The 19,670-nt window shown below is 44.9% G+C and overlaps 2 protein-coding genes across 11 annotated transcripts in view; one reads left to right on the top strand and one right to left on the bottom strand.

Annotated features, from left to right (window-relative positions):
- The window catches only part of LOC135920909 (kinetochore protein Spc25-like), an 80,467-nt gene extending 65,066 nt beyond the window's left edge, over positions 1 to 15,401 (top strand). The window contains exon 7 of the mRNA XM_065455181.2: positions 15,263 to 15,401. Coding sequence (XP_065311253.1) covers positions 15,263 to 15,376 — 114 coding nt within the window. The 3' untranslated portion in view covers positions 15,377 to 15,401. The remainder of the gene's footprint in view (positions 1 to 15,262) is intronic.
- The window catches only part of Nost (Nostrin), an 86,137-nt gene that overhangs the window by 17,239 nt on the left and 49,228 nt on the right, over positions 1 to 19,670 (bottom strand). For all 10 annotated transcript variants that reach the window (XM_065455173.2, XM_065455179.2, XM_065455178.2 and 7 more), the window contains 5 exons: positions 18,269 to 18,388; positions 18,079 to 18,187; positions 15,350 to 15,438; positions 5,625 to 5,753; positions 5,084 to 5,309 (listed from right to left, as the gene is read on the bottom strand). In XM_065455173.2, the coding sequence (XP_065311245.2) occupies positions 5,084 to 5,309; positions 5,625 to 5,753; positions 15,350 to 15,438; positions 18,079 to 18,187; positions 18,269 to 18,388 (673 nt within the window). The remainder of the gene's footprint in view (positions 1 to 5,083; positions 5,310 to 5,624; positions 5,754 to 15,349; positions 15,439 to 18,078; positions 18,188 to 18,268; positions 18,389 to 19,670) is intronic.

The following is a 19,670-nucleotide window of genomic DNA, read 5'->3' as shown; positions in this document are numbered from 1 at the left end:
CAGGGAAACCGTGACTGCAGGTGCGTTGGAGGAGCTGGAGTCGAAGGCAGCTGGATAGGCGGCATCGATATCATGCCGGATGATCCTGGTAACATCGCCAGTGTTGTTGGGGCGAGGAGCGTCGGCACAGGAAGATGTCACTGGGGTGTTGGGCAGACGGGCAAACTGCTGGTCGATACACCGGCTTTTAGCAAGTTCCAGGTGGCGGCACTCTTTTATAACTGCATCCACCGTCGCCACGTTGTTGAAAACGACCAAGTTGAAGGTGTCATCGGCAATGCCTTTGAGGATGTGGGAAACCTTGTCGGACTCAGTCATATGTGCGTCAACCTTGCGGTACGGAGCCAAGACGTCCTGAATGTGCATGACGTAGGGCTCCGTTGACGTCTGCGCACGGCTGTATAACACCTTCTGCGTGGCAAGTTGGCGACCGCATGGGTTGCCGAATAAGTCTCGGAGCTTTTGCTTAAGCAAATCCCAACTGGTGAGCTCATCTTCGTGCGTCCGAAACTAAACTCGAGGTGTGCCATCGAGGCAAAAGACTACGTTGGCGAGCATGATAGTAGGGTCCCACCACTTATTGCGGCTCACGTGCTCATACAGGCTAATCCAGTCCTCAACCTCTTCCCCATCTTTGCCTGATAATACGCCAGGATCGTGAGGAGCGGGGAGAGTGATGTAGGTCATCGCAGTGGCAGCAGGTGTCGGAGGCCGGGAGCCATGAAGGAAGGCTCGACGTACCATCCACTGCGAAGCTCCGTGACGAGGTACAGGGAACGTCCAGCTCCACCAAATATGTTACGTAGGAAGACGCAGATGAAAAGCTATATACAAGAATATTTACAAGGGAATACGCCGCACTTGGCCAAGAGGCAACAGCCCACGCTAGCCTCTAATCGTCGTCGTCATCATCTCACTGCTCGCCTCTTCGTCATTGGAAATACTGTTCCGTAGCAATATTAACAATATAAGATCGGTTACCAAATTTACTGCAATCTAGGCCGACCCCCGGAATTCGCAAGGTTAGAAAATAAAAGAAGTAAGCTTTTCTTGAATGTAAGCCCAATGAAAAAAAAAGTATTAGGCTGTGAGAAGAACATACAATGTCGTCAAGATCTTGCCCTGGAATTTCATAATATGTCGGCGTAACTAAGTTCACTACCTGACTTGGTGCAATAGAGATGCCACAGGGAGGAGACATGTCAAAGGCATGTTGAAGCATACAGGCATCTTAACTTGTTCCGAGCGAGGCCTCGAATGTTTGTGACTTCCTTCGCATTCGTCTGTATGATTTCCGTGGTTATGGGCATTTCCACTTGGTTGTGTTTACATAAAATAGGCAGCATTGTTTTTAGCCTCGTGGCATCGACCTTTCTGGAGTCGGCAGCGTCTGGTGGTTGCTGCCATACCGCATCCACGAATTTAAGCCGACCCCAGACATTCTCGTTTTATTTTTATTTATTTCTTAAAGAAAAGTATCGGCATACATTCAAATAAATACAGTATTTCGAAGCTTCAAGTATGCACACACCTCTACACATTTGTTTGTATTAATTTAAAGGCACAGTTGAATCATGGACATCACTGTTTTCTGGTCACATGTCACCATCTTGGCAAAAGTGCTGCTCTACCTCCACTGATATGTTGCAAACACATACTACCTGCTTGTAACTGAAAACTATTTAGTAGAAGAAGCTTTTATATAATAAAGCTGGAATGTTTTACAAGTCCTCTGCATTATACTGCATTATCACAAAGGTCATTATGATCATTAGCAAGAACCAAATCTGAAAATTTATTCAGGAGCCAGCTGGACGCCGCATTTCCTAATGATAAATTTCATTTTTCATACATTTTACAATTTTAATGCCACCATATTTCCGCTACTGCTGGTGTGGGCCACTTGCCACAACACACGATGAGAAAAGTTTTGAAAATGACATAAAATGTTACACAATACAGCACATGAGAAAATAATCGCCTCACTCTTTGTGAGGCGTGTGTGCCCAATTTTCTGCCAGTGTTACTGGACAATGCATCCTCTAGAATGTGACTAGGATTCAGCAATTTAAATTAAGAGAGAAAAAATGAAATTACTCTGAATTTTTGTTCTCCTGGAGTTCCGTCTTAAGCAAAAAGGGCTAGTGAATGCAAGATGGCAATCGGCACTCCAATACTAGAAGCATTGCGAGGTCAAGTTTCAAGTTTATTTCAAGTTATTTCTTTACTTATACTTCATGATGTACAAAAATGCCAAAAATGTGTTTGGGCCGACAGCCAAAGGCTCGTAATGAGCCACGCATCAGCCTGCTGCCTAAGCAATCATTACTTACTTTTTTTTTCTAATTTGCGTCCATTATGCCTGCCACTGTGAGGAAAGCAAGAAGTGAGAGAAGCATCCTTATCTTTGCAGACACTACAGGCAATGAACTGGGAAAGTGCACTGGAAGCAAACACAGTGTCTCATCTACCTAGCAATTCTTTCTGCATTATTTGCTCTAGCTCTGCTCACATGTAATTTATACAAATAAAGTGATTTTATTTGTGATCAAATAATAAATTCACTCTTTCATAAATGCCTGCCTAGTCGCATCACCTTATGGCATCATGCATTTTCTAAACTTCTCTAAAGCTTTGTTAATCTGCATACTGGATGCAACAAGAGTGTTATCTGCAATCATGGAGGATATTCTAGAGCCAATAAATTCGATAATTGGAATGCATCATGTAACCGCACAAAGACAAGGGACAAGAAAGAAACACACAAGACAGGCGCGTCCGCACCTGTTTTGTGTGTTCCTTCCTTGTCCCTTGTCTTTGTGCGGTTACATGATGCATTCCAATAATGACCACCAACTAGCCCGCTTATCCCTGTTAAATTTGATAAGCCAGAATTAGTTTCAATGCAACAAATTATCTTAAAAAGAAGTGAATGTTGTGGGGTTCTCACCCGTGCTCTTGGGACAAAGGAACGACAACACAGTAGTGCAAACAATCACAAGGGCAGTTATTGCACCTTTCACAGATTAATGCCTGCTAGCCGAGTTGCTATCCCCAAAACATGCTGATGGGAGCGCGACGAATCGCGGAAGTCCGACTCACCGCGACCAGATAGTGAGCTAATATGTTCGCCCCATGCTGGATCCCAACGCCTGGTCGTTCGCGCGTACGGTCTTGTGAACAGTGGCACATTCGAACAAGCCCTTGCGAGACGGTCTCGCAGATGCATGGATCGGTGCACGCGCGGAACGTCCGCGCTGCTTGCTGACCTCGAGCCAAAGAGAAAGCGCTTTCTTCTTTTCTCGCCCAAGTAACCCCGCCGTGATGCTGCATTAGCAGCGCAGCAGTCGCACCATCTCTCATATTGCGCTTCAACCACACCGACCGCTGCGGGCCCCAGGCCACGCGGCAAAGCCGGAATACAGGAGACGGGAGCTATGCGGGAAAACAGCGTATCAGGGGACGCATGAGAGTCGTGCATACCGACAATGTTCACCTGCAGAATATATTCACAGAAAAAGGAAATAAAAAAACTTGGAAATGAAAACCCAAAATGCTGAACGCTAAATATGACCTTGTGGCACAGAATATAAGTAAAGCAGCATATACGAAGCACAAAGCTCCTGACGGCAGAGAGGTGTGCAAGTTAGTCTGAGGTCTGCACTTATTCTACACAGCATATGAGCTGCTTAGCCTTGTAGTTGTCTGGGTGCAAAAAGGGCAGAGCACAACTATGCGGAAGGTTCATTGCTAATATGATTAGGATAGTACAGAGGCTGTGAACTTGTGCTGCTATAAAGCTTTGCTTGACCTTTGCTTGACCTATAAAGCTTTGCCAATGTGAAAAGGGAGCCGCTTTGTCTCTTTCCGATGGCAAGGCACATACGAAGCTGGTTAATCCCACATACCTCCCAGCACTAGATGGCAACTTATCAGATTTTATGTGCACTGCAAAAACGCCTTCTGCATATGTAAGGCATGAGCTGATCCACCGTTTTCTTTCCCCCAAATGTAGCAGTATTTGTCTTGCCTGGTTTTGCAACCATAGGCCTTGGGCAAGCTGCCACAGAGAAATGAGTGATTCACTAACTGCAACAGCTGCACCTGACTTGCAAAGACATCACCCAAGGCAAAATGCATGTGCTTGATAAATGAAGGGCACATTCACAAAAGCATGCCACCAAATATTGGGACATGAGAAATTCTGCTGTTTGGCACAATTTTTATATTGCACAGAATGCATCATTATGTGCCATGAGCTAGGTGTAAGTCGTGTTGTGCTATGCATGAGGTCACGGGATCGTATCTTGGCTGCTGCAGCTACATTTTAATGGGGGTGAAATGCAAAAATGCCCGTTTCCTGTGCATTGGAGGAACATTAAAGAACCCCAAGTGGTCAGAATTATTCCAGAGTCCCCCACTAAAGCATACCTCATAATCATATTGTGGTTTATGGCACTGAGAAAAGCAGAATTTTAAGCTAGGTGTAAGTCACACTGAAGCTTTATGATAAATTTCTGATATAGCGAACTCATTCTGCACAATGAAGGTGTTGTATCGAGTATCTACAGTATAAGTGCACAACCCATCTGGGATGCAGGCGGCATGTTAGCAAGTGGCAGATGCGAAATTCCAACTGAATCTTGAAAACAACAGCACTTGACAAATGCAGGACAAAGCAAGAGTGCACTTCATCTTGCCACAGCCGTGTCTTTACTCTTAGCAGATTTAATATACATGACAACACAACAGTGTCAGCTCAGCTTTGCGCACCCACACTTCCATGTCGAGATTCTACTGCTCTTGCAATGTCTCAAGATGCAACGAGAGGCTTGCACATGTGGTTAAGAAGTTAGAAACAAAGGAAAATTGCCATCTATCCAGTTCTAGCTTGATGCTTTCTATCTTAGGATCCTGCAGAAGTTTTCGTAGCTGCAACCAGATGGTTTGCAGATTTTTCTGTATTGGCTCTGAATCTGCGCAAGCACTTGAGGCCAGCATATGTGTACACTACTGATATGTTTTTGAAATTGCATGGTGTCAAAGCACAAACTGCACCAAAAAGTGATGTGTTTGCAAGCACCTGAGCACAGGCTGAGCTCATCATCCATGGTGGCCTGGTAGTCGTACAACGCTCGGCACTGTGAGGGCAACACATTAGCATATGGCTGCTCTTCTTCTTCCTGCTCAGTCTCAAGGGACACGGGGACTTCGGCACCCCCATCGGCTGCCCCACGGTCCCACTCCTCGGCACTTGAGGAACGCCGCTGTAGCCAGGGCGGAATCTTAAGCACAGTCTGCGCCAAACCCTGCATGGAAACATTCCCACTATTTGCTGCAGCAAAGGAACAACAGGCAAACAGCAATTGCTCCACCCGATGGCCTTTCAGTCTTGATCACACCAGTAGCACTGAATAAAAAAATAAAAGCACTACATTACGTGTAGTCACTTTCTCAACCTTATTACAGAACGAGGCAGGAAAGGCCACAGTGTCGAATCACACCTGCTGTCGTACGGTGCTACTGTACACCTCACAACGCAGCAATCTTGAGGCTGTTCATTACCACAAGCTAGTTAGTCAGCTATATTTTGCTACCAACATGAAATGTGGTCTCCAACTTGCCTGTCGGTCCCTGCGCTGCTCTAAATGTGGAGCCAGTGGATGTGGTGGCCTTGGTTGACCCTCCAGACCTGCCAGACAGCACTGCACCTTGTGGCGCGATGCCTCCAAAAATGCCAGGCTTTGCCGCAGCTGCGCAACATGCATGCTCTGTCATCAGAGGACTGTACAAGAATCACCTTTTTCTATGTCGACTCCTTTCTCTTCAGATCTGTGCAGTAGGAATACAACAAGACATTGTGGTTGCCGAGTGGCATCTGCTGCAGTGTGAAATACAGGTTAAAATTCGGTGTTGCCTTTGTGCTATGGTATATACACTGTATCTAACGTACAAACTCCTCTAAGTGTAGCCTCTGCAAACCGCCAGGTATACTGGACCATAGGCTTGATTTTTTGCAAGCCACATACGCATAATATTGAATACCAGCTACTTGCCTGGCATCTGCCTTTATTTAGGGAGGAGGGACGGGTTCTTCGCCAGTAGTGGCCGGCGAAGAACCTTTGTTGATAAAGCACGCTTTATCAACAAAGATGCACATTTTTACTTTGCTGAACAACAAAAGTCTTTCATTGCTGCAGCATGTAGCCACTTTGCGTCAAAGTAGGCTATCGTCCTTATGCTATATTTAAAAATGAGGCTATATAAAAAAAGATAAGATCATCACTTTGTTTTTTTTTTTGCTTGCATTTATATAATGTATGTTGATGAGCTAGTTGAGCTAAAAATGGGACCAAACAAAAACAAGATGGCACATTGTCTCGTGTCTTCTTGTTTAGTACCGTTCTAACGCTGTTTGTTTTTTCCAAACATTCATATAAGCAGCAACGTTTACCAAACCATAGTGAATAATGTAATGCATTGTGGCCCACCATTTGCAGAAATATTATGCACATGCGCGAGAGATGTATTCTCCAACGACAATATTCACATCCGCAGACTAGCAGAACAATGTATTGTGAACAGCTTTATCTTTAACACACGAAATCCTGTCAACTTAATTCAAGCATCTCAGCACTAAAAGGCCAAATAAACTTACCCTTTCTAGCCTCACGCCGTAGAATAGCACATCTTAACCTTTTTCATAAATTTTCCATTCTCTGCCCTTTGGCAACCCGTACCTAAAGAAAGAACATTGCATTGCACGCACCAGTCACCCTAACAGAGTATAACCCCCACAAGCCCATACCGTGACTCTTCAGCAATCATTCTTTCTGCGCACAACATGAGACTGGAATGGCCTGCCTACCGAAGTTTCCACTATCATAGACCCATTTGCATTTAAGCAGCTCAACGAAAACACCCCATAGTAACTTGTAATATCTTTGTTTGCCATTAACCACCCACTCCTTAATGTAATGTCTCAACAAGTGACCTTTGAGGAAATAAATAAATAAATAAACTAAGAAAAATGTGCGGTTGCTTCAGATAGCATTTTGCATCCTTGTTGATTTTCCTGCAATAAAGCTTTTCTCTCTCCCGAGCTTTCAGTGTGGATCACCTTGTGCGTTCACTTCGAAAACACCTTGTCACTGTCTGTGAACAAAGCTAAGGCCCACAGAAATTTCTGGAAACTCCTGTCAGCTTGCACTTTTTGAAATGGGCTCCTTTAATTGTCTGCTCACCCTGCTTATGCCTACTAGGCTCAGTAATGTGTAAAGTTGGGCTGGTTGGTGATTGGCAGCGAGTGTCGTCTTTTCTTGTGTGTCTTCACTGTGTCCGTGTCACTGCGCTGCTTCACCAGCAAAGTATGATGCCTACTAGGCGGTGTGTCCTCTGTATGGGAAGTGAAATATTTTACAAGATTGCCCTACTATTCATCATTGTCAGTACGGTAATTATTCGAAATAGGTCCTCTTACTTTTTTGTTCCCCAATAGGTGCTTTGTCCTGTTCCCTCTTCACTGTGAAACCCCCCTTGTTCAGTCAGGTGTCAGCCATCGCTAGTGCGGCTAGCAAAATTCTCCTACTTTCTTCCAACAACCACAAATGTGGCCACTTTTTCCACAATCAGACGTGAGTTTATGGCTATTTGTGCATTTTGGTGTTTTGTTCTGTGCATGGGAGAGGGGATTGTACCCATGACACAATCCCACCTTTTCGAACTGCCACTAGCCCTCGACTTGCCTTCACATTCAACTTTTCCCTTTCGTGCCATTCTTTCTGAACTTATTGTTCCATGGGAAATGGGGGCAGGGGGTCAGAAAATGTTAAGGGAAGGGAGGTTTCAACTTCCCAAGCCCCACCCCCTGGCAACACAAAATGCTAGCTGCTTTACCCCATCAGGTCCTTCCTATAGGGTAGCACAAGGAGGAAACACACAGACATAAAAACATGAAGAGGTAGTAATTAAAAAGAAAGGCATGAGAAACATGTCCATAGTGATTGCTATGCAGACAATAAATATAATGTAGTAGGAAGTATGTTGAAAAGGGAGTAATGGTCCCTGAGCTTGCACTTGCACCCGAGAAATGTACAGACAATAAAGGAATGCACGAATGACACAAATGGAAACTCTCAACTGGTATTTTTAAACCAAGTAATTCATAATAAACACCTCTTACAAGTGCCATCTGGAAGTGAAAAGGTTATAAAAGAAAGTAACCACCGCAAAAACATGCAAACAACAGCTGGATCTACTAGCTACCAGTCAACCCTGTGCTGCACACTTGTGGCTGCAGACCGGCATTCATGGTCATCCAAATTTTATTAAAAACAAAATAATAAATAATTATTTCAAAAAGGCACCAAATGGGACAGTTACAAAGCTGCTAAAAAAATATGGAAGACACTTTTGCCAGTCAGCCGTACAACCTGTTCACAGAAAAAATATGTGTACCTTTGCAGTACATGTTTTACGATTGCATGTTGTTGGCTTAGTGGATAATTTTGTGATTGACTTGGCATATGTTTGACATTGTGTGAATTAGCACCACTGCATGCAATGATGAGGAAATATGTGGATTCTGAAGCTAATTACTTTCAACATTGCTGCCAGTTATTGACAAACTAAAATTTCTCATATGGGGCACTACCTAAATGTGATGATTTCATATAGTCATTGCATTAAAAAAAATGTGCAGCAAGATAAACAGCTACTTCAATCCGTTTATTTATAGATGGCATTCAAGAGTTGCTATTGAGAGCCCATCTGAGTCTGCACAGGCCTTCGCAAAGAAAGGCAGATCTAATGAGTGCTCAAGGTAGTACAATAAACTGCCAAGCGAGGTCATTTTCTGCAGGGGGCCTGACCATGGCGATCTTCACAAGTTGCCTCCATGAATAACTGGGCCAGCAAAGACTGCTCTTACTCTAGAGTATCTCATGCTCCGTGACAATACAAAATTTTATAACCCTGGGCTCTGTGTAGTGTGGGGATGCGCGACCCTCGCGCCTCCCCTGATGTTTTTCCCGCATAGCGCGTCTCCTGTGGTCCCGCGTGGCCTGCGTGACGTCAGCGCGGTCGATGTGGTTGAAGCGCAGTCCGAGAGATGGCGCTGGTGTTGCGCTGCTGCGCGGTTACTTGGGTGCGGGAGCGGAAGGCGCGAGCCTCTTGGGTTCGAGACAGCCAGCGGAACAGACGTGCTGCACGTGCAGCAACCCTCTTCCCCGGCGGGTCGCCGAACAGCGCGGACATTCCGCGCGCGCGGCGACCGATGCATCTGCGAGACCGCCTCGCGTGGCCGCCTTCGAACGCAAACGACCAGGCGTTGGGATCCAGCATGGGGCGAACATATTCGCTCGCGAGGACGCGGTGAGTCGGACTTCTAGATTTGTCGCGCGCCCATCAGCATGTTTTGTGGATAGCAACTCGGCTAGCAGGCATTGATGTATGAAAGGTGCAATAAATGCCCTTGTGATTGTTTGCACTACTGTGTTGTCGTTACTTTGTCCCAAGAGTACGGTGTGAGAATCCCACATCAGATCCCACAGTAGTCATTCAGAAACTGCAGATTTGTCTCCAAACGAGAAGGGTTGAGATCTTGAATGAAATTTCACTTGCAGCACTTTTCCACGTTGTTCAAGCATCCACCAGGTGGATCCTCCCCTCTGGTATTAACTGATTAACTTAAGGATGCAAAGAGTTGAGATCCTGAATGGAATTTCACTTGCAGCACTTTTCCACTTTGTTCAAGCATCCACCAGGTGGAGCCTCCCCTCTGGTATTAACTGATTAACTTAAGGAGGCTAAGAGTTGAGATCTTGAATGGAATTTCACTTGCAGCACTTTTCCACTTTGTTCAAGCATCCACCAGGTGGTGCCTTCCCTCTGGTATTAACTGATTAACTTAAGGAGGCTAAGAGTTGAGATCTTGAATGGAATTTCACTTGCAACACTTTTCCACTTTGTTCAAGCATCCACCAGGTGGAGCCTCCCCTCTGGTATTAACTGATTAACTTAAGGAGGCTAAAAGTTGAGATCTTGAATGGAATTTCACTTGCAGCACTTTTCCACTTTGTTCAAGCATCCACCAGGTGGAGCCCTCCCTCAGCCATAATGAAGCACAGAGCGCTATGGGGATACAATAGGTACGAGGTCCTCCGAGGTATGTGGAAAGGGGTAATGGTTCCAGGACTTACTTTTGCAAATGCGGTTGTTTGCTTTAAATCAGGGGTACAATCAGGACTCGACGGGAACCAAAGGTCAGTGGGTCGCCTCGCATTGGGCGCTCACGGGAAGACTACAAATGAAGCTGTGCAAGGGGATATGGGCTGGACTAGTTTTGAAGTGAGGGAAGCTCGCAGTAAAATTGAGTATGAAGAACGGCTGAGGAATATGGAGGAAAGTAAATGGGCTGGGAGAGTGTTCAGGTATCTGTACAGGCAAAACATTGATTCACAGTGGAGGAAAAGAACTAGGAAGCTTACCAGCAAGTATGCGGCCTGTGGGGTGGGCAACACAGCAACAAAGAAGGTCAAGCGGAAAGTCAGAGAGGCTGAATTAATCTCATGGGTGGCGGCAATGGAAAAGAAACCTGCCATGAGTAACTACTTAAGGGGAAAAAACGAAATTAGGAAAGAAACCATTTATGATAACTCGAAGGGAAGCTCATTACTTTTCGAAGCCAGATCGGGATGCCTTAGAACACGCACGTATAAAGCGAGATATAAGAAGGAAGAAGAAGCATGTGCTTGCTGCGGTAAAGCTAGGGAAACGACGGAGCATATTTTATTGGAATGTGAAGACATCTATCCAGCGGTCGATTTAGGCACCACTGGCCTCCTTGAAGCCCTCGGGTTCAGCGGGAGCAGTGGTAAAGCAAACAGGTCCGCAATAGACATCAATAAGAGGCGATTGGAGGATTGGTGGAAGAAAAGTAGGGAAACGACAAAGGACGGAGACGTACAAAAGCACAGTTCGCAATAGGGTATCAGAAAATTTGTACGTGGTAGTTCATAGTGTGTTTTTTTTTTTTTTCTCATTGGTTAACCTAGGTAGGATATTAGGCAGCATAGTAGCAAGAGCTTGGTGGTGCAAGCCACCGCCCCGTTCCAAAGGGGACGCTCATAACATCCATCCATCCATCCTAACTTAAGGTGGCTAAGAGTTGAGATCTTGAATGGAATTTCACTTGCAACACTTTTCCACTTTGTTCAAACATCCACCAGGTGGAGCCTTCCCTCTGGTATTAACTGATTAACTTAAGGAGGCTAGGAGTTGAGATCTTGAATGGAATTTCACTTGCAGCACTTTTCCACTTTGTTCAAACATCCACCAGGTGGAGCCTTCGCTCTGGTATTAACTGATTAACTTAAGGAGGCTAAGAGTTGAGATCTTGAATGGAATTTCACTTGCAGCACTTTTCCACTTTGTTCAAGCATCCACCAGGTGGAGCCTTCCCTCTGGTGTTAAGGTAAAAAAAGGTGAAAGGTGGTATTAAGGTGGTATTAAGCCTCCTTAAGATGGTGGTATTAAGGTGAAAGTGAACGTTGGACGTCACAAATACGTGAGAAAAAGAAGGCCACACCTAGAATATTTTGGAACCACAACATTATTAGGCAGGAAGTCAACAACAATACAACATATCCTAGACGAAAACGGACTGGAAGGAGAAGCGGCAATAAATTACATCCGAAAAGTAACAGCCAAACCTTTCCATGGCAATGACGAGGTTGTACTTGAAGAAAAAAGCATTAAAGAGACCCAAGTGGAAAAGGAGCTGGAGCTGAAAAATTTAAACTGGAAGAAAGCGGAAGAGAAAATTCCTAAGCGCACAGCCACAGGGCTAGACGAGGTTCCCTTTAGGCTGATAAATGAACTAGGACCAAAAAGTAAGGAAGTTCTGGTGAAAGCAGTGGAAAAAACTTTGAAAGACAGATGAATACTAGACAGTTGGCGACAAAGTAGAATGAATTTAATTTATAAAGGCAAGGGGGAGAAAGACAGGATTCACTCGTTTAGACCGTTGACCATTACATCAGTAATATACAGGCTAGCAATGCAGGCAGTCAAATTAAAGCTTCAAGCATGGGCAGAGAATAATGGCATTTTGGGGGAGCTTCAGTACGGCTTCAGAATAGGTAGGCGGTTGGATGATAACTTGTTTGTTCTTACTCAGTGTATTGAAATATCAAAAGTAGACCGTTGTATGTGGCCTTTTTAGACATTACAGGAGCCTACGACAACATAGACCACAACATTTTGTGAGGTATTCTGGAAGGGAAGGCTTAGGTAACGATTGTCTACAGCTTTTGAGAGAGATTTACCTAGCAAATACCGTTTGCGTTGAATGGGAAGGGATGAGAAGCGAGGAGAAAGTTCATGTCAACAAGGGACTGAGACAGGGGTGCCCTTTATCCCCACTGCTGTTTATGATGTACATGGTGAGGATGGAGAGGGCGCTAGAAGGAAGTAATATTGGGCTTCATCTCTCATACAAACAGGCGGGTACAGTTGTAGAGCAGCAACTCCCAGGTTTATTTTCTGCGGACGACATTGTGTTGCTAGCTAACAAGCAAAGTGATTTGCAACATCTGTGGACAGGAAGGCAGCAATTTAGGTTTGAAATTTTGTGTTAGCAAAATCAGGTGTTATGGTATTCAATGAAAACAGTGAACAATTAGCGATACAGGGCCAGGAGTACCTCGGGTAAGAAAATATAAATGCCTTGGTATATGGATAAACAAAGGAAATAGATATACGGGAACAGAGGAAAAAAACCATAACAGTGAAGGAGAAGACAAATGTAGCCATAATGAAGCACAGAGCGCTATGGGGATACAATAGGTACAAGGTGCTCCGAGGTATGTGGAAAGGTGTAATGTTTCCAGGACTTACTTTTGGAAATGCGGTTGTTTTCTTTAAATCAGGGGTACAATCAGGACTCGACGGGAACCAAAGGTCAGTGGGTTGCCTCGCATTGGGCGCTCATGGGAAGACTACAAATGAAGCTGTGCAGGGTGATATGGGCTGGACTAGATTAGAAGTGAGAGAAGCTCGCAGTAAAATTGAGTATGAAGAACGGCTCAGGAATATGGAAGAAATTAAATGGGCTGGGAGAGTGTTCACGTATCTGTACAGGAAAAACATTGATTCACAGTGGAAGAAAAGAACTAGGAAGCTTACCAGCAAGTATGCGACCTGTAGGGTGGACACCACAGCAACAAAGAAGGTCAAGCGGAAAGTTAGAGAGGCTGAATTAATCTCATGGGTGGCGGCAATGGAAAAGAAACCTGCCATGAGTAACTACTTAAGAGGAAAAAAAGAAATGAGGAAAGAAACAAATTATGATAACTCAAAGGGAAGCTCATTACTTTTCGAAGCGAGATCGGGATGCCTTAGAACACGCACTTATAAATCGAGATATAAGAAGGAAGAAGAAGCATGTGCTTGCTGCGGTTAAGCTAGGGAAACTATAGGGGATGTTTTATTAGAATGTGAAGACATCTGCCCAGCGGCCGATTTAGGCCCTACTGGCCTCCTTGAAGCTCTTGGGTGGAAAAGTAAATATGTCCGCAGTAGGGATTAGTAAGAGGCGATTGGAGGATTGGTGGAATAAAAGTAGGGAAACGACAAAAAACGGAGACATACAAAAGCACAGTTCACAATAGGGGATCAGAAAATTTGGTTTTGTGAGTTCATAGTATTTTCTTTTTTTAACCTAAGTAGGACATTTGGCAATATAATAGCAAGAGCTTGGTGGCCTAACCCACCGCCCCGTTCCAAAGGGGATGCTCATAACATCCATCCATCCATCCTAACTGATTAACTTAAGGAGGCAGAGTTGAGATCTTGAGTGGAATTTCACTTGCAGCATTTTTCCACTTTGTTCAAGCATCTACTAGGTGGAGCCTTGCCTCTGGTATTAGCTGGTTAACTTAAGGAGGCTAAGAGTTGAGATCTTGAATGGAATTTCACTTGCAGCACTTTTATACTGTGTTCAATTACCCACCAGGTGGAGCCTTCTCTGATATTAACTGATTAATTTAAGAAGGCTAGGTGACTATTCATCACAGCTCAGTTTCAAAAGGGGTACCAATAAATCATCACCATCATCATAACAGGAGATTTAGAGAAAAGCAGATCTATACAAAATGCTAGACTGATAAACATGTATAGCACACCTGAGATAACTCAAGCAGGCCTAGGTGACTATTTGTCACCGCCCAGTTTCAAAGGATATGCCAATAGGTCATCATCATAACTAGAGTTACTGTAGCATACATAATAAGGGTATTGAATCCAGCAACATTGATGCCTTCAGGTAGCATGTGTAGGTTGAGATCTTGAATGGAATTCCACTTGCAGCACTTTTACACTGTGTTCAATTACCCACCAGGTGGAGCCTTCTCTGGTATTAACTGATTAATTTAAGAAGGCTAGGTGACTATTCATCACTGCTCAGTTTCAAAAGGGGTACCAATAAATCAACCAGTTGCCTTCACCCAAAAAAATCACATTCGCGTGATGCCTGCGGCAAAAAAAGAATGTTCCACATTTGCTGCCAACGTCTATGAGTGGTGGCGCTGGCTGACACTCCCAGGGTTCTACTAGGACACATAATTACCCTAGAAAGTGGATTGGGGAACGGCGCCACGGTAGCTCAATTGGTAGAGCATCGCACACGAAATGCAAAGGTCGTGGGTTCGGTTCCCACCTGCGGCAAGTTGTTTATTCATGCACTTTAATTTCCATTAATTTATTGTTTCTTTATTTCCTTTATTAAGCGCAAGTAATTTCCCCTATGTTTTCCTTAGTGTCAGTGTTTGTTGGCTTCTTATGATATGACTAATATTACCCGCCGTGGTTGCTCAGTGGCTATGGTGTTGGGCTGCTGAGCACGAGGTCGCGGGATCGAATCCCGGCCACGGCGGCCGCATTTCGATGGGGGCGAAATGCGAAAACACCCGTGTGCTTAGATTTAGGTGCACGTTAAAGAACCCCAGGTGGTCAAAATTTCCGGAGTCCTCCACTACGGCGTGCCTCATAATCAGAAAGTGGTTTTGGCACGTAAAAACCCAAATATTATTATTATATGACTAATAAAAATTGAGCCCCTCGGTTAACCCCTTCTCTTCTCGTTTGTAGCATATAAAGTAACTCTAAACCTTCTCGCCAATACAGGCAATTTGTGCCGCACGCTGACTCACAATCATAGCTATTCATCACTGCTGTCTTAAATGTTTCTGGCTCCTTTTCGTAGATCACATTCAACCTGTCCAACTTTGGGGCCGGTTGGAGTTCGCAACAGGCTCGCACAGCACATAAGCCCAGATTTGCTCACACAAACCTGTTGGAGCTTCTCTTGGACACGTAGCTGGGCCTCCTCATCACCAAAGCGAGGAGATTCCCTGAAAGCCTGGGCTAAAGACTCCACACCTGCACAAGGTCGAAACATGTCAAAGTCGGTCACACTTTGCTCACATAAACAAGCAGGTTATAGCTTTTTTCAGCATTGTGCCAAACTGAGATAATGTTGCAGTCGTGCAATCACTTTTAATTATCCTTATTATAGACAAATGTATAAGAACGTAGTTAACGGTTCAGTTCTCACAGCCTTAAATGTTAACACCGAAGAGAGCCTTGTTAAAGGGGTCCTGAACCACCCTTCAGGCTTGGTGAAATAACATAGTCCGTAAATAGCATACAGTGCTGTGAACACCTCGGCCAAGTTTTGCTGTCGTATGTGGTGCATGGAGCTCGCAAGCGGAGCACGAAGTCACCTTTCTCTCAAACGCTCTCTTTTCACTCCCAACAAAGTAACTACTCTTCAATCTCTTTGGGTAATTTATTTCGTAATAAAGCGGATTGCCATATGCGGCTGCTATTGGTAGCTGCAGACTGCTATGTAGCGTAGATACTGTTGCTGCCGCAGGGTGCTGCGACGAGTCCAGCTGCGGCTTGCTGAGGACAACCGCATTTGGCTTATGTTTAGCGCGTCGTAGGCACCAAAATGCTAAGTAGTGGCGACTATGTTAACATCCAAAATGAAATTTGAACTGCGTGCCGTGTTGACATTTAAGAGGCGAAGCATTGTGGGCACGCCCTGCTCCACCGTAGCCTTCGCAGTGCAAGTCATTGAAGAAGGAGCAGAAGCATCGCGAAGGCCATGTTTGACTGCCAATAACTCTGCTTCTGCTGAATACATTGAACTACTTTTTGTGGCAAAGTATCTATGAAATAGCCTAGGTTAACTTCAAAAGAATTTCTTCTCCTCAATAATAAATGGTTCAGGGCCCCTTTAAGCATCTACCTTTCACTGCACTAGTGTGTATTAATGAACAACCAGTTGCAATGCTGTGAGATCTCCCGCAATATAAGTGAACTGTAATTGACCTGGGTTCTGCCTCCCCATCTTTCTGTTGGAGAATATAAGCCAAAATACAATGAACAGCACTCAGCCACCAGGGGCTACACAGTTAGACAAAATTAGACGATAAAAAGTTTTACAACTGCAAATGTTGCTGTGCAGGTAATAGACACCGATGTGCCAACAGGGTTAATACATTCAAATCAGAGGGTTTAGGGTTGATATCATTGCTAGGCTTGTTAATCAAAACTGCCATGGTTGCAAACAAAATAAAATTAATGTCTGTGATAAATATGATTTAAAAAAGAAGAAGGAAATCACTCTGGCAATAAAATACTTTTTTACTACATTATACTGCAGTTCGTCATATTGCATAACACAGTTCACTAAATGATAACAGTCTCTGAACAGCTGTGTGACACTATGTGCATATTAAGGGCACAAGAAAATAAAGGTAGCAGCTGAATGTTTTTTTATAAATTTGTGAGAACTAACTGGCAAACAGTGTGTGCTTTTCCATCTTATCAGGGTGGTACTCTCAGCTGGCAGAAAGTGCTTTACAAAAATGGCCAGGCTTAGCTTGGTTAAGCCAAGAATGCGTTGCATATTGCGCAAGTTGGGGCCCAGCTTTTCCTCCGGCTGTCGTGACGTCACGTCACGTGGTTGTGCTAAAGGTCAATGGTGGCTGCCCGGCGGCGCCCAAGGGCTGAACTGAGTGATTGCAATATACAACGCATAAAAATAGAAGCAACGTAATAACAAACATAGCAAACTTAAAAGAGAATAGACCCACATATGAGACGCGCAGCAATGAACAATGGCTCATACCCTCAATGGTGGCTGCCGGGCCGCGCCCAAGGGCTGAACCGAGTGATTGCAATATGCAACGCATAAAAACAGCACACTTTGAGGATAACTAAGGTGTTGAAGGTTCTCGAACAGCACCCAAAAGAATGCGTGCAGACGACGTAGAAAACTGACTTCTCTCTGCAAAACTTGTGGCTTAGAAAGCTGTCCATAGCATAAATTCTTCCAGCATCCTAACATTGTCATAGATTCTGCAGTGGAGCGTGTACAGTGCCACCTCATGGACGGGTTGCACACTTGGTTCACCATATTTATCTGTGCTGGCATATGCACATAGGAGTCCTTCAGACCACTAGGGGTTGTTGTTGTTGTTGTGTGGCCAGCTGTGTGGTACACTGCAAGTCCAAGTAAGATGTGTTTTGTCAGTCATGTGTGATCTCCTCAGCTTCCTGCCACGGACGATAAACAGCAAGCTAAACCCACAAGCAGCAAGTATATAAACAAGTTTTGCAAAATGTTCTAGGCCATAACTAATGGTTGCATATGAATGTCACATTTCATTAAGAAAAGAGAAAACAGGGAACTAGTGCACAATAGCTGGTGAAAAACAATGCTAAAAGCTCGGTGATATGGCATTATGGCATAATCACACAGTCATCCAATCACCCAGGAGACAAGGAAAGCATAACAATACGACACCTACTGGTTGTCTACCTAAGAAAAAGCTGTCAAAAAAAAAAAAACCTGCACTAGGCACGGTGATCACCAAGTGCTTAGATAATCCTCTGGATCATCCACTTGGTCTTCTTCCCTAGATCTGCCTCCTGCTGAGTTTCTTTTGTTGGCTTAAAGCAAAATAAGCTAAAGTTCAAAATAAAAATACTGATCCAAGCTGTGAAAACCTTGTTTTCCCCGCCGCTCTGTGTCAAGGTCTTTTTGTAGCAGCTGCAGCAGCCTCTCAAGGGCCTCTTTGCGCCTCTGGGGCTGCATGGGACTTGACAGATCCTCCGCCTGCATAGTTTTTATTTATTTATTTTTTTTGCAAGAGCAGTGCATGTGGCAGTTGCCAGTGCTTCAGTGAAGCTGACTTACATAGAAATCTGGTAGCAACTGCTCAGGCACATTGGGTGCAGTGGCTCTAAGGCGCACGGCCTCCTCAATGTCCTGCTTGGCATCCACATGGGCTGTCTGTGCCTGCACACACTCAGCACACTGCAAAGATAACATGGGGAAGCATGTCACAATTAAGTGAATCAAGTTTGAGCTCGGAGACAGTGCTATGCTCAATGGAGGGCCATTTGGCCAGCTGTGCATTTGCACTCCAAAGTTTTGGTTTGTGCAATTTGGTTCTAGCAGTAGCAGAGAAGTCCCAGCATTATGTTAGCTTGGGTGACTTCCTGGGCTCTTTTGTCCTCTAGGTTGGCAATGTGATCAGGTGTCCATTACCGTTAAATTCCGAGCAAGTGCCCCCCCCCCCCCTTTCATGGTAAAACATAATCTAAGAAAATTTGCGGTGTAAGGAAGAAGAAGTGCGCCATGCCGAGCTCCGCAGCCAGATGGCCAGCGCTACTGAAGTGGGGCTCGGGCTAGACACTGTTCCTGGTGTGACTGGCTAAGCCTACGCTGTTGCGTCTTCTTGTCCGCGTCCTTCATGTCCTTCGTGTCGTCCACAGCCGTGTCGGACTTCTTTGCCATAGCGGGAAGAAGGGGGGGGGTGGGGGGGGGGGAGGTTGCTAGGTTGTGGACCGAAATTCAAGGGCTGTAAGCGCTGGATCCAGCGGCCAGTGAGCCAGCGATTGCATGCTCGTCTGGCTGGCTCGTATATTGTAGGTTAACCGCGACATAATTGTGCATTTTGGGAAGCTACCGCAAGAACACTTGAGATAAAGAAAGGGACAACGCACTGCTTGGTGTTGTCCCTTTCTTTGTCCCATGTTTTCATGCAGTAACTTCCCAAAATCATGAATAAATAACTGACCTACACCCACACTCTGCTATAATCATGTACACATTGTGCTGACCAACATAGGCGCTTCGTTACCAGTTGCATGCGGTCGTGTCATAGGCTCCATTGGTCTCTGATTCAATGGCCCAGTGAGCTTCTAGCCATTGGCAGCAATCAACGGAGCCGACACTGCAGACATGGCCTTGCTAAAACACGGCTTGCGTAGTTGTGTTTATATTGGCATCTTTTGTTTAAAGTGGGAGAGATGTGCACACACGTTTGTTTTCACTTTATTTGCTAAGCCATTCCGAGCATCCAGGCAGGGGCGCCGATTCTGGGCGGAGCTATGCACCACTCGCTCATTCGTATCATGTTCGTACAATGTGTCCTGAATCGTCGTATGTGGCAAGTCTGAGTCTGGCTCGTCGTATCATGGATCACACGCAAAATCGCACCATGCATCTCGCGCATGTGGCACTTCGCACAATGCAGGAAGGAAAAAGTTAGAAGAGAGCACATTAAGTCATGCAGCCAGCCCTTTGCTCCGTG

This window comes from Dermacentor albipictus, chromosome 1 (genome assembly GCF_038994185.2).
Source record: "Dermacentor albipictus isolate Rhodes 1998 colony chromosome 1, USDA_Dalb.pri_finalv2, whole genome shotgun sequence".
NCBI lineage: Eukaryota > Metazoa > Arthropoda > Arachnida > Ixodida > Ixodidae > Dermacentor > Dermacentor albipictus.
The sequence above is the reverse complement of the archived record's forward strand: the minus strand, read 5'-3'. Positions and strand labels throughout refer to the sequence as shown.